This window comes from Ursus americanus, chromosome 2 (assembly GCF_024610735.1).
Source record: "Ursus americanus isolate L20-20 chromosome 2, mUrsAme1.1.p, whole genome shotgun sequence".
Lineage (NCBI taxonomy): Eukaryota > Metazoa > Chordata > Mammalia > Carnivora > Ursidae > Ursus > Ursus americanus.
Genome location: NC_142128.1, coordinates 8,962,894 through 8,988,561, shown reverse-complemented (window position 1 = coordinate 8,988,561; position 25,668 = coordinate 8,962,894). Strand labels below are relative to the sequence as shown.

The 25,668-nt window shown below is 57.7% G+C and overlaps 1 protein-coding gene across 1 annotated transcript in view; it reads left to right on the top strand.

Annotated features, from left to right (window-relative positions):
- Nucleotides 1-3,974: 3,974 nt before the first annotated feature.
- SRRM3 (serine/arginine repetitive matrix 3) overlaps nt 3,975-25,668 on the top strand; it is a 33,178-nt gene continuing 11,484 nt past the window's right edge. The window contains exons 1-10 of the mRNA XM_087868032.1: nt 3,975-4,232; nt 10,461-10,562; nt 18,532-18,660; nt 18,744-18,824; nt 19,302-19,331; nt 19,769-19,831; nt 19,951-19,986; nt 22,035-22,085; nt 22,524-22,628; nt 23,000-23,177. Coding sequence (XP_087724158.1) covers nt 4,000-4,232; nt 10,461-10,562; nt 18,532-18,660; nt 18,744-18,824; nt 19,302-19,331; nt 19,769-19,831; nt 19,951-19,986; nt 22,035-22,085; nt 22,524-22,628; nt 23,000-23,177 — 1,008 coding nt within the window. The 5' untranslated portion in view covers nt 3,975-3,999. The remainder of the gene's footprint in view (nt 4,233-10,460; nt 10,563-18,531; nt 18,661-18,743; nt 18,825-19,301; nt 19,332-19,768; nt 19,832-19,950; nt 19,987-22,034; nt 22,086-22,523; nt 22,629-22,999; nt 23,178-25,668) is intronic.

Here is a 25,668-nt window from a genome sequence, read left to right as displayed (position 1 = left end):
TAATGACTGAGCCACCCAGGCGCCCCCTAAATATGCTGTTTCTTAAATCATGTCTATCCCATTCCAATTTTAGAAAGTTAGCTTGGGCGGCGCCTGGGTGGCACAACGGTTAAGAGTCTGCCTTCGGCTCAGGGCGTGATCCCGGCATTGTGGGATCAAGCCCCACATCAGGCCCTCTGCTATGAGCCTGCTTCTTCCTCTCCCACTCCCCCTGCTGTGTTCCCTCTCTCGCTGGCTGTCTCTATCTCTGTCGAATAAATAAATAAAATCTTAACAAAAAAAAAAAAAAGAAAGTTAGCTTGGGATCCAGCTTCAGAGTGAGAGATTTGTCTCTGTCCTCTTCCACTGCTTCAATTCCTGCCATCTTTCCAGCCTACTGAGTCCTTTTAGAAACTGACTCTGTTTATGAAGCTTTCCAGGTGCTGTCCTCAGTGAATCTGATCAGATTACCAATGTCCCATCCAGTCAATTGTGAACATACCAGAGCAGACATGGGTGAGGACAGGGCCCTGTGGTCCTCCACTAAGTACCTCCGGCTAATGTGACATCGACCCATGAATCAGCTCCCTTTGAGCACGGGTCAGTCCATCTACCGATCACAACGGTGCAGAATATTCACTCCAGAAGCCACACTCTCTCTCTCTCTCCTTATGCAATTTTGCAGGGATTCTGTAAAAGATAACGTCAGATGCCACTCAGAGAGACCTTGTGCCTACGGTAACTTCCTGGTGTGCTGGCCCAGCACCTGCAGCTTGGGAGGAAATGGGCTCCATGTGCAATGACTGTTCTTCTCGATGTTTGGGGGTCATCCTTCAATAACCTATCTCTGCTTCCTTCCTGGTGGCAGCCTCCAATGCACCAGGTGAAGCTGGTAGAATCCGCCATCTGTCCCAGTGAAAATCCAGATTGCCCTGCCCCCATGCCCGTATACCCTTGCTTTTCCTTCTTAGAGCCATTTCTGAAAGATTGCCCTCAGCTGTCTAGCAATCTTAGCCAGGTGTTCTTCTCGTGCTGGGGATAGACCTGCTCGGGGTCTGGAGCTCTGAGTGTGCTCAGAACTGTGCCCACCAGCTTCCCCTCCCCTCTGCCCTCAAGGAGTTCAGGCCGACTTCTAGGCTGGGGAGCCTGGCCCATGTCAGAGGGAAAGCATGCAGAGCAGCATGGCTCAGAACCTGGTTCCGTGGGCTCCCCTGGGGCCTAAGCACTTTCTCCCTATACCCTCAACACGCCTCTTCCATCACCAGGTGCTGGGTAGGCTCTGGGGAGCCAGAAAGAAGAGATCCCTCCCCTGAAAGAGCTCACAGTTCAGAAGGGGGGGGGTCCGATGCCAACAACAAGTTCGACTTTGGTATCTATAGAGGTGAGGACAAAAGCTGGAACACAAATAGAAAATGGCTCACTTCTCCTGAGAAGCCAGGACAGCTTCCTGGAGGAGGTGACATTTGGGCTGGGCCCTGAAGGATGAGCAGAAGGAAGGGCTTTTCCCCAGTGGAAAAGAGAGGAAATGGAATTCCAGCACAGGGAACTCTATGGGCAAGGGCCCAAAGGAGTGAGAGCACATGTCTGGGGACAGATGACCAAGGCTGAGGGGCTGATGTTGGCAGGATGAGGCGTAGCAAGGGAGGAAGTTGCAAGATAGCATCAGGCAAAATGCCAAGGGGTCTTGCACGCTGTGTTAAGGATGGTGCCCGGTATTCCTCAACCCCGCCTCCCGTTGTAATTATCTTCTGTTTGTTCCACCCGTGTGCTCCGAGCTCCACCGGCTCACTCAGGCACTTCGCTGGCACTAGGAGTTGAAAGCTAGGCAGCCCTCGGGGGGTGGCAGACCTGTGAGCCCACGGTGACAACAATGAGTGGCAAGAGCTCTGGCACCAGCCAGAGGGGTAAGGGAAGCCTTCGAGAAGGTGGCGATGCCTACAAGCAGTGATTCTGAGGGTACTAAGGAGTCGGGAGAAGAGCGTCCCAGGGAAAGGGAACACCGAGTGGAGAAGCCTGGACACCAGAGAGATGGAGAATGTACGTGGCAGTGTGAGTGTGGGAGAGTGGTTACGGCAAGACCAGAAGGCAGGCCAGGCCGTGTCACGACGTTAAGTGACGAGAAGCCACTAGAGGCTATTAACTAGGGCATGACGCAGTCTGATTTGCTCCTGGACTGCTCTCTCAGGTTGCTGACAGTGATGGTGGGGACGGGGTGGGGTGGTGGGCGGAGGCAGGATTCGGGTGCAGCGGATCAGAGTGAGGGGCTTGGATTTTGCTGGTGACGAGAGGGGAGCAAGTGGATAAATGGAAGCGATGTTGAGAAGCACCATGGCCAAGGCAGGTGGAGAGCAGGGCTCCCAGAGCTCTGCGTGGGGCTTGGTGAGTGTGTGGTGCTTGGCGGTCACCCCAGGAGAGGCCCCGGTGGAGCTGGGTGCAGGGCTGGGCTAGGACAGAGGCAGGAAACTCACGGGGCTTAGAGATGGAGAGAGAGGTTAGGAGAACAGGTTTGGTCTGTAAAGCCCCAAGAGCCTTCCTCTCTGGAAGAGTCTGGATGATGCTCCCAGGCACATGTAGGGACCAGAGGCTCAGAGAGGGTCAGTGACATCCTCAGGGTCACACAGCAAGGAGTGGAGGAGCCTGTCCTAGAACCCAGAGGCTTGGGATTTAGGGGGATGGACATGTAGAAAGAGTTTATGTTCTCATCATCACTGTCACTGCCACTCTGTCCCCTTCCCTGCCTTTCAGTTTTTGTGGCTCTGAACACCCCCACACCCATCACTCTGAGGCCAGTGAGGGAAGTGTGTGTTGGGGGTTATGTTGCAGGAAAGGCCCCATCCGGGATGTCCAGACATGCCCAATCCCTTCTTCCCACCTCCCTCCACTCTTCCCTCTCTCCCATCCCACTCCCTGGGAAGGAGGCCTCCCTGTTGCTTAGCAACTAGCTGGAGCTTTGGAGAAAGGAAATGGAAATAGCTGGAGGTGCCTCCCCTCTGTCAAGATAGGTCCTTGGTCGTGCACGTGAGTGTGCCTGCACACGTGCACGTGCATACTCTACTCTGAGCCTAGCGGGAGCCAGGGCCTCTTACCTTCGGAGCCACACTGACTCCCACGTCACCCTGAGCCTGCAGGAGGATGCGGCTGCTGCAAAGCTAATGTCAGTGCCATTGGTCACATCTTCAGGAGCAGTGTTTCCAGAGCAAAGGAGGGGACAGACCTGTGGGCTTACCTCCGGATCTGGCCCACACCTGGAAGGTTGGCTTTGGAGTAGTTAGCCAGGTCAACTGAAAACTGCATGTGTGCTGGGATTGCAGTTGCCGGCATCTTCCCATCTCTGCAGGGCTGCCCTGGGAGCCGCCGGGGAGGTGGGAGCACATGTAGCCTGTGACCCCACAGGCCAGCAGGCCAGTGGATGTTTGGAGGGAGGTGGAGGTTTAACTGAGGCTGAAGGAAAAACAACAACAAAAACCAACAGATTTTACCTGGGGCACCTGGCTGGCTCAGCAGGAAGAGCACGAAACTCTTAATCTCAGGGCTGTGAGTTTGAGCCCCACCTTGGATGTAGATTACTTAAATAAAAAAATAAACTTAAAAAAAAAAAAAGACAACTAACAACTTTTCCCAGAGACCGATGTGGTTGCCTGGGAAAGTTACAAGCAGGTGTGCAAGCAGGGGCCCAGGAATTGGTACAAGGGAGAGTGCGTTGCCTAGGTCCCTGGACAGGGCTATTCCAAGCCCTTGGAGGCATTCCAGTCCAGCGTCCACCCACTCTGCAGATGGGAAAGACTGGTGTCCAATCCCCCTCTCGTGCCCTAGGTTGTAACCCAAAGGTCCTAACCTGACGTCCGCCCCCCCCCCCACTGCAGCATGAGGGGAAGCGGATTAGAGCCATGCGTGGGCCTTTAAAGCTCCAGGATTAACCCGCGCGCACAGGAGCTTAGCAGGTGGCCGAGAAGTGACCACCCGCCTGGCGTCTGTGTCTGTCTCGCAGGGCCGAGGCCGGCGGCTCCGCGGCCAGCCGCCATGTCCTCCACCGTGAACAACGGGGCGGCCACCGTGCCGTCCCCCCCAGACGCGGCGAACGGCTTCCCGCAGCCGGGCGCCTCCTCCGGGGCCTGGCCGCGGGCCGAGGAGGAGCTGCGCGCCACCGAGCCGGGCCTGGTGAAGCGCGCGCACCGCGAGATCCTGGACCACGAGCGCAAGCGGCGCGTGGAGCTCAAGTGCATGGAGCTGCAGGAGATGATGGAGGAGCAAGGGTGAGCGGGGCCGCGGGGCGGGGCGGGGCCGCGGGGCGGGGCGGGGCCGCGGGGCGGGGCGGGGCCGCGGGGCGGGGCGGGGCCGCGGGGCGGGGCGGGGCCGCGGGGCGGGGCGGGGCCGCGGGGCCGGCGAGGCTTGAAACCCCGCAGGCAGGCAAGGGGCCAGACTCTGATACAGGCTGGGTGGACCCCTTGCAAGGCCAGACGAACTGCATTCATTTATTAGTTTATTCAACCAATAAGCTGTCTTGAACGCCTGCTGTACGTCGAGCTCTGAACTAGGCTCAGATTCACGGAGGCCAAGGAGACACAGCCCATGCCTTCCAGAAACATCCAGTCCAGGGGAGGGGAGAGAAGTGTGGAAACATGCATGCATGGCAAGTCGAGGTCTCAGTTTGCCCTTCTCTAAAACGGCTCTATCTGGCTTCCTGGACTCTGCCAAGCAGGTGCTGCAGCCAGGCACGAGAGCATGATGGGCCCTTACAATGGGGGGAGGCTGCCTGTGGTTTCAGCAGAGGGTCCCTGCCAGCAGCCTCACCTGGAAGCTTCAGTTTCACCTGTCCAGGTCAGAACCAGTCACAGGGACATGCAGGGCGCCAGGCACTGCGCTGGGCAACATTGGGCCCCAGAGCCGAAAGACACGCTCCCACTCCTTCCCCATCTCAGAAGAGAAACAAGCATGTTTACAACCAACTCCGCCATAAAACAGATTAGAATCATGGTTATAGGATAGGAGAAGTCCAAGTGCTTCAGGAGCTCAGAGAAGAGAGTCTGAGAAAAGATGTTTGAATGGGCCTTGAAGGATGAGTAGGAGTTCGTCAGGGCTTGCACGTTGATCGGCCAGTAAGGATCTTTTTAGCGACTTCCCTCAAAAGCCCAGGGGAGACAGGGCAGGCCTAGCACATGGAGCTGGAGGCAAAGAAACAAAACAAATCCATTCCCGTTTGTGCAGCTCCAAGAATGCTGGTGGTCCCAAGGTTCCATTTTGCATCTGCCCTGCGTATGTTGAAACCAGTGGGCTGGCTGCTGGGGGGGTCAAAGTGGGGAGCAGGGCTCACCCATGAGACTTGCACTGTTGGAGAGCTGAGAAATCAGAAATGCCCAGGGTATTGGTCCCGAAGCCACATGGGGGCAGACAGCCTATGTCCAAAAGTGCTTCAGACCACCTTAGTTCATCCAGGCCTCTGGGACTCCCCAAGAGGCAGCCAAGACATGGCTCACCATCGCCATAGAGCCCAGGAAAACACTGAGGCTCAGAGGCAAGTCACTGGCTGCAGGCAGGACCAAGGCTGGGCCTGGATCCAGGGTCCCCAGGGGACTGCCAGGCAGGGCCCCTGAGGCGCAGAGACTTGGTGTTCATCTCCAGCTGGGGACCAGGTGGGGGTGGGGAGGGTCCCTGCAGAGTGCGATAAAAGGCTGGAAGGCAGCTGAAGGCAGACGGAAAGGAGGCTTCCAGCTGGCAACGAAACCAGGTTTGATGAGCCGTGCATGTGGACAGAGGAAATAAGATCCCTTAGGGACAGGGTCCAGTAGGGGCTGGGAAGAGGAGAGCCCTCGGACATTCATTCAACCTACAAATTCTGCTAAGTTGGGAGTCTCAGGCTTTGAAGGGATTGTGGGCAGGTGGGCCAGAGAGGGCCAGCCCTCTGTGCTGTATTCTTGGACACTGCCCCCTTCCCCTCCCAGAGCCCCACCTCCTTCCTGAGCCCCCTCCCTTCCCCTTGCAGAGCCCCATTCTTCAGGGATCTCCTAAGGCCCCCTTCTCATGGTGCCCCTCCTCTCCCAAGCCTCCTCCCTCTGGCTGAATCTCCTTCTCCTCCAGGAGCCCCCAGCCCCTCACCGCACACAAGAGGGTCATTATCAGATGAGGGCAGCCTCAGGCAGAAGGGGATGGCATTTGGCCGTGTCCTTGATGTCGGTCCCCTGGCATCAAGGACCCATGCTTCTCTGAGAGGCACCCACTAGGTCTCCAGTCAGGGCCCTTTCCCTCACCCAAGCCCTCACTCCAGGCTGTCCTTAGACTGGAGTCTCCCGGAAAGCTAGCTCTCAAGTCACCAGCCCCCGACTCCCACCCCTTAGCAGCAGTCTGGTCAGTGGAGGGCACAGCCCCTCTGGGACCCCACAATCCAGCTGTGAGCAAGCCACGGCTATTGGCCTGTAAAATAGGGAGTCCTTCTGAGAGTCTTGTGCCTAAAGATGTTGGGGGCTCCCCCACCTCCAGCCAGTCCCCATAAGGTGCCCCACAAACACTGGGCACCCTTGCTCTGTTCTAGAATCCGGTCATTAATATCCATTTCTACAAACACTGGTTCATTCAAGCTTATTTACCAGTTTCTCAGGCATTTGACAAATATTCCCACTAGTCACAGGAACACACATTCTTTGGCCCCATTAAAAAGCAATCCCTTCCCTAATACTGATGGATGGCCGGCCAATTCACTGGTGAGTGATGCTGCTTTGAAGTCCCCTTCCCCCGCAGCCCCCGCGGGCAGCCAGCCTGCAATCACCAGAGGGCTAGGGCCAGAGCCCCAGGCCTGGGTGCTGTGCTGCTCCCACCCCAGCCACAATCTCTCCCCCCCCCCCAACTATGTCCCTCCCTGTGAGGACTCTGCATGGCTCTGCCCCTGGGGCTTGGAGGTGGAGGCCTTGCTTTTCCCTGTTCTGTTTCCTCATCCATGAGATGGGAAGAGGAAGGCCGCCCACTGCCTCAGAACTGCAGTGAAGAGCAAACTCGTGACCAAGGAAGCGATTACGCAGGAACCTCCAGGTCTGGGCAGAGTTGGGCAGAAGGACACATTTTCTACTCTGGGGACCTCTTTGAAAATGCAGTGTCTCCTTACCGCCCCTGAACCTCGGAGGGCGGTCCAGGGAGCAATAACGAATTTGGCCTGTCCTTCCCTGGCGGCCCCTAGAGTGCAGGGGAGACCAGGGAGCCAGACTGCCTGAGCCAGGAGGTGGGGATGCTGAGACAGGCATCACCGCCCTCCCTGTCCCCAGTTCCTTGGCCACGCCTTGGCTTTTAGTCCGAGAGCTTGGCTTGGCCGCCGGACCTGCGTGCCTTAAGTTGGCAGGTGCTTCTGCCTGTACAAGCAGTGGATGATTTGGGTACCAGCCTCCCTACCTTGGCCCTTGCCGCCAGGAGAACAGCAAGAAGAGGCCCCGGTGCTTCCCGACCTGGGACGATGCTGACCTGGCGGGGGTGTGGTGTGGAAACCGGCAGGGACCCTAGGACCGCTAGACTCTGTCCCTCCTGCTCTGAGACAAAAGTCCTTGGTCATTACTATTCATTGAGCAGCTACTACGTGCCACGCGCTGCGCAAAGTGCGTTGTAAGCATCATTTCCCTTAATCCTTACGACAGCCTTGAAAGACAAGTTACTACCCCATTTCACAGATGTAAAGGCCGAGGCTAAGAGAAGTGTATGGACTTGTCTAAGGTCACAGAGCTGGAAAGTGGGGGGTGCCAGGACGAAAAAATAGGACTGCCTGGCTCTCATGTCTCTTCCCTAATCACTGTCCAACGTGGCCTCAGCTGAGGGTTGACCTCGAGAGGCATGAGGGAGCAGGAGACTTCAGAGATAGTGGTTGTACCCAGGACCTCTTTGCCCATCCCTGGGTCCCCAGCTTCTCCCGGCAAGATGTCCTGAGGCACAGAGGGGTCCTCCCCAAGCCTCCGCGTCGATTCAGCCCAGCCCTCCCGGCCTCCCGATGACATGTGCTGGAGTTAGTCACCTTGCCTGAGACCTGCCAGCTCTAGACTGAGCCCTAAGTCCCTGCATATGTCCTGCTCCGGGTCTCAATGGAACTCTGACTTCTGCTCCTACCGCCCAGCCTCAAATGGTCCACAGATCCCAGGAGTCCGGGGAACGTGGACCCTGGCCTGAAGCCCAACCCATTCAACTGAGGAACGGGCCGGCCTTGCTCTTGGACCATCTCCTCCCCAACCCTACCAGGCCCAGGGCCCCATGCCAAATGGCCCAAGTTTCCAGCCCCGCCCCCAGCCTGTCTCTCCCTCCCAGAGCCCTGTGAGTCAGAGGCTGGGCAGTGTGGAGGGGCCCCTGCTCTTTGTCTCTGTGCTGCTGTCAACGACAAGCTAGTCTCCCCAGGAGAAGGTGAGGTGGGAGGAGTTCCTCTGTGCCTCCACCGCTCAGAAAGCACCACCGCCCCTTCTTCCTGGGCACCAGGACGGCCCAGCTGAGCACTGCCCAACAAACGAGGCCAAGGCACCTTGGCCCAGGTCTGAGGCTCGCAGACACTGGGGTGGACATTGATAAGCCAAGACCCAGGCTTGGAAGAGAGGAGGCCCCTCCCTTGGGCAGGCAGGACTTAATCCTCCCTCTGGTGGCCCATAACACAGTTCCTGAGCCTGCAGAAGGACAGACCACAGCTGGGGCTCGGGGGAGGCATGGCTCAGAAGCAGCTAGGGCTCCTCGTGTAGCCCCTCACATCTTCAGTCGGTCCCCAGGCCCCAGTCATCCTGCGTCCTTGATGGATTCGTGTCCGCCTCTGCCCCTGCACCCTCATAGCCACTCTCGACCTCCGACTTCACCATCTCCTGCACCAACCCCCACAGTAGCCCACGGCCAGCCTCCCTGCCTCCATATCCCTCCACTCCAGCCGTGCAGCCACCAGGGACAGATGTCCAAAATGAAAATCCAACCTGCAAATGGTTCGGTGCCTCTCCAGCACCAGCCACTCACTTGTCAGAAAAAATGTGGATGCCACATGTGGCAGACAAGGTGCCAGGTGCTGGGGACACAATGGCAATCCAGACAGACAAGGCCCCTGTCCTCGGGGGAACTCCCAGGCCAGCACAGGATACAGAGGAGTCAGTCAACAGACAGACGAGCACGCGAGCCACCTGCTGGCACCTGCAGGTACAGGTTGCTATGGAAACACAAACGTGGGCACCTCACCCGGTCAGGGGGTATCCGTCCTCCTGTAAACATCCCATGAGTCACGTCTCTGTGCTTCTCCGTGATTATTTCCACAGGGTAAACCTGCAAGTTAATTTTATGAGTCAAAAGACGTGCTCGTTTTTTAAGGCTTTTGCAAGGACTTGCCAAATTGCTCTCCAAAAAGCCTGGGCCAATCCCAAATGCCTGTTGGAGAAGGGGAGGGAAGAAGGGAACAGAAGAGGAGGGAGGACAGCCATGGGGTTCCTGAGGGGCAGCAACGTGTTATTTTCATGGACAACCTCCATCCGGAGGCCCGGGTCTGCTGTGTGGACAGAGAGGATGGTGAGTGGAGGACAGAGACAAGCCAGGACCCTGTTCCTATTTTGCTACCACCATGTTTTCCATCCGGGACAACGACCTGCAGCCCATGACGGGGCCAGAGGGGGCGGGGAGTGAGGGGTCTTGGACCCCGAGACTCATTCAGCAACAAACGCGACACCTGCTGCTGTGTGCCGGGCACAGGGCAAGGGGCTGGGTGAGCAAAGACCCCCTCCCCTAACCCCTGCCGAGGCAGCGTGGACACAGGCTGGAGGCGGACATGCCAGAAGAGCTGAGCGGCCCTGCAGTGGGTGTCACAGGGGTGCAGTGAGAAAGGATCATGATGGACCCCAGGCCGTGGGAGCAAGGGCAATCGTTCTGGACTTTGGTCCCTCCCCTGAGCTTGGGCTTAGGGAGGGCCGGGGAAGGGAATAGAGAAGTCAGGGCATTTGTTCCAGACCAGACTTCACCCAGCTCCCCCGCCAGACCAGGAAGCAACGGATCTAACACTGGGACAAGCCATTTGGCAGCCTCGCTCATGCAGAGTTTGGGATGCTCTGAGGACTTCCCAAGGCTATTGTCCTTGAGGCCAGGAACGCAGAAGAGGCCTGGATCTTCGTTTCTCCTTTCATATGTCTCCAGAGAGTGACTGTAGTCTGGATATGGGCAGGCGGTCTGCCCTGGGAGTAGAGCAGGACCGGGAGGAAGAGCACAGCTTCCGCTAGACAGTCTCCCCACCTCTAGGAACAACTCCTTTAGTTCATTTGGCTGTTTGGCTAGTCATTGCTTGTTTGTGTGGTTGGTTGGTTATCTGGTTTGGTGCCAAATGGGTAGGCCTTGAGCTTCCCCAGTGCTGAAAGCCTTGCTTGGTGGTGGGACCCCGCATGGGTCATTGCAAGCTGAAAGGCGCACCTGTGATAGAGGGCTGGGGGTGTGGGATGTGGGGGGTGAGGGCAGGCAGGGAGGGAAGAAAAGCCAAGAAGGCAGCCCTCACCTTCCCTGTACCCCTACAGGTACTCAGAGGAGGAGACCCGGCAGAAGGTCAGGACCTTCCGGCAGATGCTGATGGAGAAGGAGGGAATGCTCACCAGGGAGGACCGGCCTGGGGGCCACATGTGAGTGCTCCCCTGCCTGGGGGCGGGGCAGGGGAGAGTGCGAGGTCAGACAGCAGCTGGGTGCCAGAAAGGCCTTTCCAAGCTCCTTCTGGGGGCTGGGGACTCGAGGAAGAGGTGGAGGAGAGGGCGTACATCCCGTCCACTGGAAGCTCCAGCTTGCCCCCCGGCACAAATCAGGGGCTACTAGGCCCCCAGGCGTTCCCCAGGGCTCCCCTACTGCTCTGGGTTTGATCTATGGCTCAGTGGTAAGGGAGGCAGCCCAGAGCCCAACTTGGGAAATCCTGGGCTGCAAATCAGGGAAACCTAGAAATGTTCTGACCCTGACATGGTCACTGGCTGACAGTGTGGCCCCAGGCCAGTCCATCTTCCCCAACTATAATCACCTGTAAAATGGGCCCCAGAGTAAGCATGGGTTCTGGAAAGTAGGAACCAACACACCAAATGCCATTGTTCATATGGCCAAAGTCTTGTCAGGTAAAGAGAGAAAGAGCTCTGCGGGGGTCACGACTTGCACCTGGCATGCGCCGGGAGGGGTACCAGCGTGCGGTGGGCCCCTGGGCATTAAACAGGGAAGTGACGGGGAAGCAGATTTGTCTCATGTTAGAGACCTGGGAACCACTCGAAGCCGGATGAGAATGCAGCCGGCTGCTGTAGGAGGGCGGAGGCGGGCTGTCCCTGCCAGTGTCCAAGCCTGGGTGGGGGTGGGGGGATGGCTGATGGAGCCCCGTGCCCCGCAGGCAGTACTCGTGGAGGGAGCATCATGGAATCCACCCAATGGACCCCCCCCCCTTGCTAAGCCTCGGAGCCCCTCCCCCCCCAGGTCTGGCTCTAGGTGAGACTGAGGCCTGGTGAGCAGCAGGGGTAAATGCTCCTGGCCTTTCCTCTATGGGGAGCAGGCATGTTGCTGAGGCCCTAAACCCGTGTCACCTTCGCTCACACAAAACAAAAGCACAGCAGCACCTTCTGAGAGATTTTCCTGTTGCTGTTGTCCTAAGGACAAACAGCATTGCGGGAGTAGACAGACCTGGATGGGCGGTGGGGAAGCCCTTTCTTCTTCCTTCTGGACCACTGAGGGCTCCGGGAGTCAGGGAGTCCCATCTTACCTCACCTAAACCTCACCTCTCTGGTTCGGGGATGGGTAGGAGCAAACATGGTCAGAGCAGCCCCAGGCTCATGGGGGCCCCTGGGGGACCTGGGGGAGCCAGGCTCAGAGATGATGAGGTGACACTACCACCACCTCCCTCTCTCCAGCCACCCTGAACTCACGGCACCCTCAGCCACTCCCGTGCCCTCCCTTCGGTGATGCCCATCCGGCCCCCCGCCCCCGCCACCAAGAGCAGGGCCGGCACCTCTCTTCCCTTCCCAGAGCTCCTGACAACAGATCCTCCTCCAAAACAAGAGGTCCCGGCTTTCCGACCTGGGCCCCTTCAAATCACCCCCAGGGCTTTTCTGGAAAGTCAGGCTCTTCCACACACTGTGCGGACGGGAGGCCTGTGTGGACTCTCCTGCCATTTTCCCTGGCCCTTTCAGCAAGAAGCCCACCCTTCCTCCCTTTCCCGGGCTCCTTCCTTTTAATCCCATCCTTCCTCAACTCTGCTTCCTCCTCTGGCCGCCATCCTATGCTTCTCTCTCCTTTCTCAACGAATTTCCATAGAGCGTGTGGCACACATTGCCTCTACTTCCTCAGGCCATGGGAGCCATGGTGGGTCTCTGCCCTAACTCTGCGACCTGCTTGCCCTGCGGCCTCCAGAGTCCTACTCCTCGTGGTCTATGCCTCTCTGCAGGTCTAGCCTCTCTCTCTGGCAGGTGCCACCACTGTGCTTCCCCTTCTAGAAGCCTGCTTTTCGCCTGGCTTCAGGATGGCTTCCAGGATGCGGTTCTGTGTTTCCCCCGCCCCTCCGGTGGCTCTCTCAGTCTCTCCTGGTCCTGCCCTCCTCCCAGATATTGGACCCTTCCCTCCACTCCCTGGGGGGCATCTCATCTGTGCGCCAGCTGGGACTGCCTCCTGTGAGCGGGTGACTCTCGAATATTCTCCAGTCATCTTGATCTTATCTTCCCTCGAATGAAGGAATGATGCATTTAAGAACCAGGGACGCGCTGGGAAATCTGCCAGTGTGTCCTTCATCAGAAGGAATGTCCTTGAGGGTCTGTTCTGCACGCCTCCCCCTGTGCTGGTGCTAGGAGCAGGGAAGAGAAGGGGGAAGGTGGGGCCCCCACCGTCTGCAACCTGAAACCAGGAATTACCAGAAACTCCTGACCAGAAGAGACAACAGGGTGGCCACTTGAACCCCGTAGCCCTCAGGCCTGTGTGTGTTCAGTGGAGGAAGAGAGAGAGGCGGGCTGCGGTTGGTCAGTTAGGAAGGGTCCCTTGGAAGGAGCAGTGTCTGGAAGACTTGGGGTTCTGGGAGGACTCCTGCTCTGGAGGCAGAGGAGAAGGTAGCCTTGGCCAGGTCCTGGAATCCCACTTGCGTGTTAGAAGACATGGAAGATGAGATCTTTATCGGTTTTGTTTACTATTTTCTCCCTGGTGCCCAGAACAGTGCAGCTTGCCTGATTTTCCCTGACATCTGTTTCCTTCTCTATATGGGAAAAGGGATGGGGCCAGAGGCTTCTAGCTGAGGCAGCCCAAACGGTGTCAAAATAGCACTCCGGTGACTACAGCAAGCTAAGGAGGCTGATGGCTGCCTGAAATCCTCGCAGGCTGGGAGGAGCTAGCTGTTTGTGGTGCTGAAGCCAAGGCCCAAGGCAGAGAGGAGACAAGGGGCTGGTGATAGATTGGACGTGTGCCTTCCTGTGGACTTGGATTCTGAGCGGGTCTTCACTTCCTAGCTCAGAGTCTGGGGTAGTGGAGGGAGATTGTGGGCTCTGGCAACAGACACCTCACCTGTCCCAACCTCCAACCTCCTGGATCTCAGCTCTGCCACACCCCAGCTGTGTGACTTGGGCAGGTCCTTGACTTCTCTGGGCCTTCACTTTTTTATTTATACAGTGGACCACCCAGCAGTCCCTGTGCTCATGCCTCTGGCTTCCTGACCCTGAGACCCCAGCCCCTCAAACACTGGCATTTTGAGACATGGAGAAATCCCATGCCCTCTTAGAGTGAGGTGACAAAGCCAGAGCCAGCAAAAGGGTCACCACGCTGGGAGGAAGTGAGGAGGGATGTCTGATTTTAACCCTCTATGGACCGTAAGAGCCCATGGCACCTCCCACTCAAGAAAAGAGTCTCAAGGGGGCATGGTCACTCCCAGAGCTTTTCGGCCCCAGGGATCATCTTTTTTTCCTTAAGTTAATCAACTGGCCTGAGTGACAGCCTCTTGAGACAGACCCCCTTTGGTCTACTCTCCATACTGGATACAGGACATCTATTCCATAGGTGATGGGAGCCAGTAGACGGTTTCTGGAAGGTGTGATGTGATCAGACAGGTGTTTGGGGACCTCCTTCTTGGGAAGAGGAATCAGAAGGTGACATGGCAGGGAGAACAGTGGGGCAGCTGGCAACCTCATCAGAAAGCGAGGTGAGAGAGAGAGGAAGTCCCAGAGACATTGAACGAGGACACAACTTTGTCCTTGGAAACCAATCGATGTGGGGGGCCTGTTTTGCCCAGGAAACCGTCTGTGGCTCCCCACCATCCACGCAGCCAAGTCTGGACTCCCTGGCCTGGCAGTGGAGGCTGTCCACACTCTCGATCCAGCCTTGTGCCCACTCCCAGCCTCATGCAGCAGCCAGCCCCGCCTGCTGGCAGTTCCCAGCTCCCTCCTGCACACTCTCCTTTTCCCACCTTTGCTCATACTAGGCCCTTCCGCACTGGTTCCAATTCACCCCATCGTTCAGGGCTCCTCTAAAAACCACCTTCCCAGTATTCTCGGGATAAAAGTAAAACCTTCTCCTCCTTGGAACCGCACAATGCTTTCTTACTTCTTGTGGTTGCTATCAGTTCTTTTTTGGTTTTTCCTCCCTCACTCTGATAGACAACCTTTAAGAATAATTGCTTTCATAGTTATGTAACATGACAAAACGCTTGGGAGAGAGAAGGTTTATGGAAAACAATATTCATAAGCTACTCCCTCACACAGGGAGCAAATTCCAGTGTTGTGTGTTTTGTTTTTTCTGTGCGCCTAATTTTATGCATCGAGCCACCTCTCTGGGCCTCATTATTTTATCTATAAGATGGCAATATTAATGGTGGTACCCATGTCACAGACTTGTTCTGGGCATTAAATGACTAAATGAGATCAACACACATCAAATGCTTAGAATAGTACCTGACACCGCGATATACCCCGGGCACTGTGAGGAGTGAGAGGAGAGGCCCCAGGCCTGACTCATCCCTGTTCCTGCCACCGCACTCCCCCCCCCACCTCCCCCCTGCCCAGGCCCCAGGCAGGCCTGGCACGCTGGCTGAGTGAATGAGCAGAATGAGCGAGCAGAGAGGGCAGACCCTTTGCCTGGAATCCTCCCCTCCTCTGTCTGGACTTATTCATCTGTCAATTGGCCATTATGCTCCTGGCTAATGGCAAACAGAACCAGTTCATTAGAGAAACTGCTGGCATGAGAAGAGCGTGTGACAGGCAGTCTTTACGCAGGTCAGAGCCTTGCCCAGGGCGGCCAGTCCAACAGGTGTCCCGTGCAGTGTGAAACCTCCATCTGTGCTTGGTCCCTCTGCAGGAGACCCTGACTGGGTGGCCGGATCTGGCCAGCTCTGCGGGGCTTGGTCTGTTCCATCACAGGGGAGAAAGGCCTCCCCTCCCTAGTCCACAGATGTGGTGAGGCATCGACTAGCTAACAAACAGGAATTTAAGAGCAGGAAGTGCTGAACAAATCTGGAACTCGGTGCATGTGTCTACAACTGGGTCTATAAAGCAGAGAGGCCATGGCTGAGCTAACGTCTGCAGCAGAGGCCAACCGGGAAAGTCAAGGCCTGTCCGGTTGCACAGGAATTCTCAAAGCCGACTGCCTGAGTGAACTTATATTCTCTACTCAAAGGTTCCAAAACTATAGGGGATGTGCCTTTCCTTCTCTGGGCCTCAGTTTATTCATCTGTAAAATGGGGGGTACGAATTCTCTCAATCAGGTAGTGGCTCGGATTGGGATTTGTGAACCATGGGGAGCTACTGAAACATTAGAGGACATTATTGTGAGTGATGTTATCATCCAGGGAAGGCAGGCTAGGAGAACCCAGAGTTCTAGCCTTGGGAGAGCCTACAAAACAGATGTCCTGATCAAAGTCACCAAGAGAAGCCACAGCCTAGGCCCATTTATACCCCTGGAACGTGCAGGGCAAGTCTTACCAGAAGGTTCTCAGACCTTGTGCCTCTCCCTGAGCCCACTACTCATGCTCTATGCTTGTCTTTCAATGCTCCCAGCAGACAAGATCCCAAGTAAACCTCTCAGAAGGGACCAGAGAGTGAAAGGGCAGATGAGAGGACCCCAAGGAGGGAGGATGCAGGAGCTCTGTCCCTGGGCCAGAGGAAGAAAGATGTCTGCAGGGGTGCAGCCAGCAGAGCAGGAGGTCACAGCTCGGGGAAGGAGTTCGGATGTTACAGGCAAAAAAGGATTCCTGCGGAAGGCAGTGCCCAAACTGAGCTATTCTATTTTGTAAATAACCTTTATCACATTTGTGTCGAGATAAACGGAGGCTCCCTCCAGCCATCAGCTCACCCACACAATGTTTGAGGTGCCCTTAAGTTTTGCTAAAGACTGTGTTTTATGTGTCAGGCATTTGTGTGGCTGAGGGCTGTGTGGGGGTGACAGGGCTGGGGACGGTGGGGGGCTGGACAGGCCGAGGAGCTGGAGACTTCAGGAACAGAAAGGAGGAGGCCACTGGCTTCAGGAAGAGGAATGTGGGGAAGAGCAGAGAGGTTTGAATGGAGGGAAGTGGGGATGTTTGGCTCTGTGGGGATAGGGAAGATGACATGAACCCCGCCTCCACCACCCCAGAAGAAACTTCCCATACTCCCTGTGTGACCTCAGAGTTGCCCAGACCAGGTGTGTGTTTAGGAATCGAATGGCATTCTTGATATTGGCCTCAAGGCTAGCTAACCCTGTCAGATTTGGGTTACATTCTTTTTGGGGGGGACTTTTTCTTTTCTTTTCTTTTCTTTTCTTTTCTTTTCTTTTCTTTTCTTTTCTTCTTTTTTTTTTTAATAGAGGGAGAGAGAGCCAGGGAAGGGGCAGATGGAGAGGTAGAGACAGAATCTCAAGCAGGCTCCACACCCAGCACAGAGCCCAGCGTGGGGCTCGATCTCACAACCCTGAGATCATACCCTGAGCCGAAATTAAGAGTCAGACCCTTAACAGACTGAGCCACCGAGGCACCCCTATACTATTTTTTAAAATACAAAATCAGTTCTTCAAAGACCAGTTTAGTGGGTGCTCTACTGGAGATGTGCCCCTGAAAATTGTTTCGCCTCACAGCTGTGGTCTGCCTCCTTTGCTCTTCCTTTCATGTTTCACCACCCTGGAAGAGAAGGCGTGGATGTGTTAGTGTCTAACAGAGGTCCCTCTGTCTAAAGCTGCGACCATGTGCGGGACAACCGTCTCGGGCCAGGCTGTTGTCCGTGGCAGGAGCTTCACAGACAGAATCTTACTTAATCCTCCCCCCTGCTGGGATATTCTTTCCCTGCTTGTAGAGGTATAAGGACCCGGAGCCTCCGCCAGCATGGTCCCGCCCGGACTGAGACCCGCTCGGGGCAGGGAAAGAGTGAGCCTGGTGAAGGGCACCCAGGCGGGAGGGTAGTGGTACCGAACCAGGGATGAGCCTCCATGTGGGAGGGGCACTGTCTGCACAAAGTGTGAAAGGAAGAATGGAAGGTGGGGAGGCCAGCACCTTGGAGCCATTAGCCTGGACGTGGGCCTTCGGAGGGTCGCTTCTGGGCTTGTTCAATAAAAAAAAAAAAAAAAAAGGAGCTGCACAGTACGGGTTACCTCAGCGAATTTTCCCAGCAGCCCCATAACATAGTCATCACACTCATCTCGGGGAAGAGGCTCAGAGAGGGGGCGCGACAGCTACCAAGTCACACAGGGACTCAGGGCCAGCGCGATGAGGGTACGTCTGCAGCTGCGAGGCTCAAGCTCTTGCCGGAAGCCCGGCTGCGACCCTCTGCCAAGTGCCCGCAGGGAGCCCGCATCTGTGGCAGAAGATGTCTGTGGGCCCCTGAGCCGGCCGCGGGGACGGGACGCGGCGGTCCCTGCCCGGTGCAGGGGAGGGCTCCGCGAGATGGATGGGGAGCCTCGGAGGCGGCGGAGGGCTGGGCCCGCGCCGCTGCCACCGGGCTGTGATTGATGACAGCCCGGCAGCGGGAGAAGAGCAGCCCGGCCTCGGGAGGCTGCAGAGACGAGGGCGAGGACAGGCCATGAATATTTCAGAGCGGCAGCCGGGGCTGGGGGACGGGGTGTTGGGGGTGGGGGGAGGGAGACGCTCGGCGGGGGCGGGGGGAGGGGACTAGGCAGGCGAGCCCGGGTTAGGGAAAGACTGACACCAGAGAGGGGGAGCTAGGAGATGAAGGGGCTCTCTGGGAGAGCGGGGCTCACTAGGGGAAGGGGGCCTCGGAAGGGGAGGGGGCTGAGCGAGGAGCTGGGGCTAGGAGTAGGAGAGCAGGGCTCAAGGGCAGGGGTCGGTGAAAGGGCCTCCATGCGGGAAAGGGGGGCGGGGGAGAGGAGAGGAGCACGGTGAATAGGACTGAGGGGCTCGGTGAGGGGAGGGCCTCACCAAGGAGGAGGGGGCTCACTGAGAGGTGAGACCGTAGAAGGGGTGAGGACCAAGTGAGGCGGGAGGACACCGCTGAAGCGGGGGGCCTGCCCTGCAGGCGGCCCTTTGGGCCACCCAGATCCCCGCCTGACCCTCTAGGGGTCGGGGCCGCACCCCGCCGAACTTGCGGGGGACCCGGCCTCGGGGCGCTGCGCGGAGAAAGGGGCAGGCGGAAGGCCCGGCCCCCGGGCGCGGGTGGTGAGCGTCCCTGTCGCCGGCAGCGTGGCGGAGACCCCGCGGCTGCTCGAGGGCGCGGAGCCCGGCCTGGAGTACGCGCCCTTGGACGAGGACGACGGCCCGGTGGACTGCGACTGCCCGGCCGCCTGCTACCGCGGGCACCGGGGGTACAGGTCAGCGCCCGCCGCGGCAGGGGGCGGGGAGGGGGCCCCGGGGCCGCCCCTCCTCCCTCACCCCTCCTCCCCCTCTCGCCCAGGACCAAGCACTGGTCCAGCAGCTCGGCGTCGCCCCCTCCCAAAAAGAAGAAGAAAAAGAAAGGCGGCCACCGGAGAAGCCGGTGAGAGCGCCGCCGGGCCGGAGGGGGCGGGAGGGGGCGGGAGGGAGCTGGAGGGGCAGGAACGGTGGCAGTCCCCCGGGTACCCACCTCTGCGGGCAGGAGACCCGACGCCCACGCCGCATTTGGGAGCCCCGCGCCTAGCCGAGTCCCTCAGCCTTTACTGAATCCCGCCCCCTCACTGGCCCCTCCCCTTCACCCAGCCCCCTCCCCTCATTGAGTCCCCTCATTGGCACTCACCCAACCCCAGAACTGGTCACCCTGACCCGTGGGTGACAGTCCACCTGCTCCCGGCCCCCCTTCCTCCCTCCCTCAGAGGCCCTGCACTCACTCAGGACGCCAAGTGTGAGTGGCCTTGGCTAGGTCACATTTGTGGGTCCCCATCTGTATGTCCCCCTCTCCTGTCCTTAATGAGACCCTGGCAAACGTCTGTCTGGAGCCCCAACTATCTGTCTGTCCTTTTCTCTCCCTGGCCCTCAGCAAAAAGAGGAGACTGGACTCCGAGTGCAGGTCAGTGATAAAGGCGGGCAGGGGCTGGGGGCAGGGGTGGGGATGTCTGCGTGGGCGAGACTCCAAGGCAATCCCCCAGAGACGGGAGGGAGGCCTGCCACAGCAGGGCCTGGACCCTGGAAACCGCCCCTGTGCCAGCTTTCCCCAAAGGAGGCCAGAAATCCCACCTTTGAAGCCTCTGACATTTGGATGTGAAAGAGCCCTCACTTACTTAAGATGCCAAGGAGGCTGAAGGGTGGCTAGGGGACAACACAGGCGGCTCTGTCACCCACCCTTAGGGACCTTGCTGACCCTCGTGGCCTCGGTTCACTTTCTGCCACGGGCAGCTGGCTTCAGCTAGATGCCCCAGGCGCCCAGACTTCCCAGCCATGTCCAGCTGCCCCTGCCCCTGCCGGGGCAGCAGTTCACTAGAACCACCCCCCCACCCATGTCCGCAGCTGTGGGAGCTCCTCACCCCTGCGCAAGAAGAAGAAGAGTGTGAAGAAGCACCGCAGAGACAGGTACCTTCGCTCCCCTGGGACCTCCTCTCACCTCTGTCGGCCTGGGACTGTGGCTGTGCAGATTTGTGACTCCAGGCCACCCCAGACAAACTCAAGAGAACCCTTTTGTGGCCCTCCAGGTCTGATTCCGGGTCCCGGAGGAAGAGACGACACAGGTGAGCGATGCCCTGTTGAGGATGTGGACAGAAGCCAGTGCCACCCTGCAGGGACCAAGGCCCAAGGGAAGCAATGATGGGAGGAGGGGGGTGAGGGTCCTCCCCTGCTCCATCCTCCCCCCTCCTGGGACTCCTTCCAGAGCCAAGCAGGGGAAGGAGGGTGGGGGAGGGGGATGGAGGCCAATTGTTTGCAATACTTGCTGGTCCCATGAGTCAGCCTTGACTTGGGGGCCGTAAGAATTTCCAGATGACACAGCAGGTCCATTATCCAAGGGGCGTGTCCATAGAGGTGTCAGGAAGGGAGAAGCATCAGGACCCCAAATTTACATGGAAAGGGCATCCATACAGAAGGAAAACTCTGTAGGTAAGAGTGGTGATGTCTCGGGGACAGGTGCCAGCCCCCAAAAGGCCTGACTGCCAGGCCAAGGAGCTGGTCTCCAACCAGACAGAGCTGGGAGCCAGCATGGGGCTCTGAGCAGACAGTGACTTGTTCAGGATGGATTGGGGGAGGGGGAGGAGATGAAAGTCAAGAGCCCTAGCAGAGGGGCACCTGGGTGGCTCAGTCGATTAAGCATCTGCCTTTGTCTCAGGTCATGATCATGATCCCAGGGTCCTGCTCGGTGGGGAGTCTGCTTCTCCCTCTGCCCCTCACCCCACTCATGCTCTGTCTCTTTCACAAATAAATAAATAAAATCTTAAAAAAAAAAAAAAAGAGCCCTGGCAGAGGCTGGGGTGGGGAAAGTAGAAAACTCAGCATGGAGGGAAGGAGGATATAGGCAGTCACATCCCCACGGCCGGCATGGGAAACAGGACCCCTCCCAGGGGTCCTGAAGAGGGTCAGAGTCCCCAGTCCCATTCCTGCAGTGGGACTTTGACCATGGCCACTTGCCAGGTGGGGTCCTACCCGTAAATAAACCTACAGCCTAAATAAACACCTAATCCTGACCCTCCAATCTCCCCAATTTCCATTCCGCCTTCCTTCTCTTCCTCTCCTCCCCTCTTCTTAGGGGCCAGTATGGGCCCCTGCTGCCGCCTAGTGGTCACCATCAGTCTGCACAAATCGTCTCACCAGCTCCCATGGGTCCTGGGAAGGACCTAAAGGTGACCTAGGGCTAGACCAGCTGCAGATGGGGAGACTGAGGCCCAAAGCAAGCAACATGAGCTCTAAAACTGAAATCTTTGGCCTGCTGGGCCTGCCCCCCACCCACTCTGCTCCTGTGAGAAACACATCCTCTTGGTCTTAGCATCACCTGGCTATTTGGTCAGAAGAAGGCATCTGTTGAGGGCTAGAACGATCCAGCTGGAATCTAGTGGCATCAGGGAGGGTGGGGCTGAGGAGCCTACAGGATCCAGGGGTGGAGTAAGACCTTAGACACCTACTAGGAAGCTTTTCAATCCTCTAGTCAAACATAGAAGGAAACGGACCGTGGGGCTGGATGGGACGGTATGGGGTGGGATTGGGTGGGATGGGAAGCTTTGGGGGCAACCCTCGATGAGAATCCAGAGGACCCAAATGTCAGGGAGATCGTGCCCCCAGGAAGAGTATTTCTTTCTCAAACCCCTGGGGTGCTGGCCCAGAGCTGAGCCACAGTCTGAGGGGGCAAAGAGGCAGGAAAGCCTGGGCTCGGCCCTAGGAGCCCCATCTGAGCAACCAGGGACCCAGGGGACACAAACGAGGTGTGGAGGGACCACTCCAGCACAACAACTCATAGAGGGGCCTATCCTGAGACCGATTCCAGAAAGAAAGGACAAGTCAGCCTTCTTTCGGGGGTGGTGGACACATCACTTACGGCACTCCCAGGAGAAGCAGCAACTGCGGCCCAGACAGGCAGTGGTTGTGGGCCAGGAGAAGGAAGGAAGGAGGCTTGGCCGGGTGAAAGGGACCAAAGCAGTGGGGTGGGATGAGCAAGTCCATGCCAGCAGGGCTGGGGGTGGGGACTCAGGTCCCAGATGAAAACAAATCTCAGACCCACACCTAGGCACAGCCCTCCTCCTGGCCCCCTGCTGGGCTCAGGCTGAGCTGTCTCCTCAGCCTCTGCTTTCTGCAGATCCCGAAGCCCCAAGAGCAAAAGAAAAGAGAAGAACAAAGAGAGGAAGAGGTGAGAACCCTTCACCATTCTCTAGCTCCTCCCCCTTCCGCTTTCTAGAATCATAGAATTGGGCCCTTGGAGATAGCTCATTTTGGCCCCGCTGCCCAGATGGAAAAATTCAGACCCAGAGAGGAAGCCAAGAGCCCCTGCGAGTCAGCAGCAAACCAGGGAACTGGAACCCAGGCCTCCTGCCTCCTAGTCCAGGGTTCTCTCAAGCTCGGCCCTTGTTACTCGCCACATCCCTCCACCCCTAGTCACAAGAGCAGGTGCTGAGGGGTCAGTGAGGTCCTGGGGACCACAGCTGTCTAGGCAAAAGGGTGCGTTTGACTAATTCCCACAAATGACCCACCTGGACTAACGGGGTTATATCTGTAGGAGACTATAGGGGGTGGGGTCTCCCTTGGGGAGGTCAGGCAGAACTTAGGTACTGGCTGGTTTCTCTCCCAGGCCACACGCAGAGTCCCCAGGTCGGAGGTCCAATCGCCACAGCAGCGGCAGCTCCCAGAGCCCCTCCCTCTCCTCCCATTACAGCGATTCCAGATCACCCAGCAGGTAGGTCCTGGGCCCCTGGGAGCCTTCCAGAGGAGGTTCAGCTCGGCTTTCTTGCAGATTGAACACTCCCAAGGGCTGGAGAGGGGGCTGAGGAAGAGGATGGTGGTCGGGGCAGCAATCGATGGGTGGAAATCTACCAGGAGTGAGCAGGTGCCCCATCACCTGGCAGTGGGCCGGGCAGAACTTCGGCCCCAGCCCAGAGACGCCCCAGACGCTGAACTGGAAATCGAGGCAGTGTGCAGGCCAGGGCCTTGCTCTCTAAATGCAAGGGAGAGGGCGGGCGAGGGGCTGCCCTTCGTGTGGGAGCAGCGGTTCCACTTGCAGAAGGGGCGTCCCACGCCGGCTCCCCCCCATCTCCCCCCGCCCCCAAGGCTGAGCCCCAAGCACCGAGATGACGGGCGGAAGACGGGCAGCCAGCGGTCCAGCGGGAGCCGGTCGCCTTCCCCGTCTGGCGGCAGCGGATGGGGGTCGCCCCAGCAGAACGGCGGCAACAGACAGCGGAGCGGAGCGCACGGGGGCCGCCCTGGCTCGGCGCACAGCCCGCCAGATGTACGTACGCTTTGCTTTGCAGAGGGTTCCCGCGCCGTGCGGGCTGCGCCGCGCTGGGGGCGGGGGGCGTCACCGCCGGGTAGGGCGCGGTGAGTGTGTAACCGGGGAGGGAGGCGCCGCTTCCCCCTCCCGGCTCGGGAGCGGCCTGGAATGCTTGGTTGGTGCGCCCACCTGGCCCGAGTGTCAGGGGGAGGGGGCCCTGCAGGCTTGGGCCACCCTTGAGCTTGGCAAACGGATGGCCAAAGGGGGCTTGACCGCGGCTCTCAGACGGTTGGGAACAGAGCTGAGGAGAACCCAGGTCTCCTGCCTCCCTCCCCCCAGGCCTATTGGGGTGGGAGGGGCATGGACGATGCTAGGGGTCGCAGTCAGGAGTCGGATTCGAGAGAGACGGGATCTCCCCTGGGCATCACTTAGGCCCTGAGTCTCCCTCTCCCCACCAAGCCCTCTCCCCCTCTCTGAGCACCCTCCCTCCCTCAACCCCCTCACTGCCTCACTCCCCACCCTCAGAGCCCCCCCCTTCTCTGTCCCCAAGGCGCCGCTGAGCTGCATTTCTAAAGTCCCCGCTCCAAGGAAAGTCTGTCCTTCCCCCCCCCCCCCGGGACTGCCCACGCGTGGACAGATGTCCCAACCTGCAGGTCCCCATGTCCCATCTTTCCTAAAGCGCCTGCCAGTGTACCCATTGCTCCCTCAGAGACTCCACACCAGCACCACTCAAAAACTGTCCCTACCCATCCTCCAGCAGGGGCACAGAGTCCTTGAGACCCACAAGCAGGTGTGGTGATGGTAGGGGCTGGCAGAACAGACAGGCTTCTCAGCCTTTCCCAGGTGGATGGGCTGGGGTTGGGGGCTCTCCTGAGCCCCAGAGGAGGCCCACATCCCTTTGTCTATTGATCTTGGAGTACAGGATAGAGTCCCCTCAGGGAGAGGGGGCTGCAGTACTGGCAGGGGCACGGGGTGGGCACGGGGGACTTGGGGTGGGCAGGCCTGCAGGTCCCCCCCACCCACCCAAACTGCCCCAGACGCCTCAGCAGGGAGGGCGGGGGCTGCCCCTCCCCAGACCTCAGGTCTCAGCAGCAAACATGTCCGTGTTGGTCAGTTTCATTTTGATTTTTGGCTGTTTCCTTCACTCCCTTTCTTTTCTCAAACACCCTTACTCCCAAGGCCTTAGGGAGGAAGCCAAAGGCAGCTGACAAAAGGCTCTCGGTCTCAAGCTTAATTTTTGTTTAAGGACATTACCTGTTTCGAGACTGCCCCGCTTGGACAGGGTGCCGGGCTCCTGAGCTCCTAGGCACCTGCTTGGGCCACATAGGGAGGATCGCACCCATGTCCCAGGATCTGCCTTGGGGGTGGGAGAGGACACACAGAGGCAGCTGAACGAAGCCAGGACAGGGACTGTTGCCATAGGCCCCAGAGATAATGGCTCAATCAGGGAAAACCCAGGAGAGGGTGTACCTATCCCCCCACCACCAAGGGCACAGAGCCAGGGCCCCAAACACCTTCTCGTGGGAGCTCCCCATCCTCCTAGAAAAGTACAGAAGGCAGCCAGGGCCACTAGAAGGCTCCATCCCACTTCTGGTGCTCTCCCCTCCCTGAGCAGTAGGCCACCAGGGGCCCTGGGCTTGTACAGACAAAACAGCCATAGTCTACGTAGACCCCAGGAGAGAGCAATCAAGGAAGACAGCCTAGCCTCCAGCCTTGGGGAGGGCGTCGCCTCAGCAGCACCCAAATCTTGATTCCCTCCCAGAATGGGATTTCATTTTGCACTGCCCTGGGAGTTTTCTAAGAGACAGCACTTTGTTACCCCTTTCACGAAGCATGCTCCCCAAATCCTCTCCCTGCCCTCGGGCCCTGCGAGATCTGGGATCTCAGGACATCCAGGCCTCTCACCTGCACCTCCTGGGAGGTGAGATAGGGGTGGGGGGGGTCGTAGTCTTAGCCATTCACCAAAAATGTCTTTGGGGACAAGTACTGGGGGGTGGGGGTATTCTTGGACGCTACCTTTAAAAAAAAAAAAAAAGAGAGAGAACAAACGGAAAAAAAAGAAAAGCTCACCATTTTTAACCCCGTCTATGTTTTTGCTTGTTTTTTTAGCCTCCCATTTGAACCGTGGTAATACTGTGATTCCATTTCTTGTATAGTCGGCAAGGGAAGAGGGTGGGGACGTTTATGTAACTTTTCCTGTTATTTTGTTTTTGTTTGTATTTTCTTTCTTTTTTTGGTTTCCTTTGGTAATGTACAGAAATGCAAACTATCTCTCTGGTTTTTTGTTTTTGTTTTTTTCCTATCTTCTATGTTTTTCTAGAATTTTGCTTTTGTGCGTGTTACTGTGGGGGCCTCTCCTCCTAACGCAGAGATGGGTTTGGAATCTCAAGCGAACATTAATCGTATACATCTATCTACTTATTCTTTTTTCCTTTGTAACCAGAATTTAAAAGGGAAGATAACTCTTAAAAAGTGACTCCCACGCCAACAGCTCCTGCCAAAACAGCAG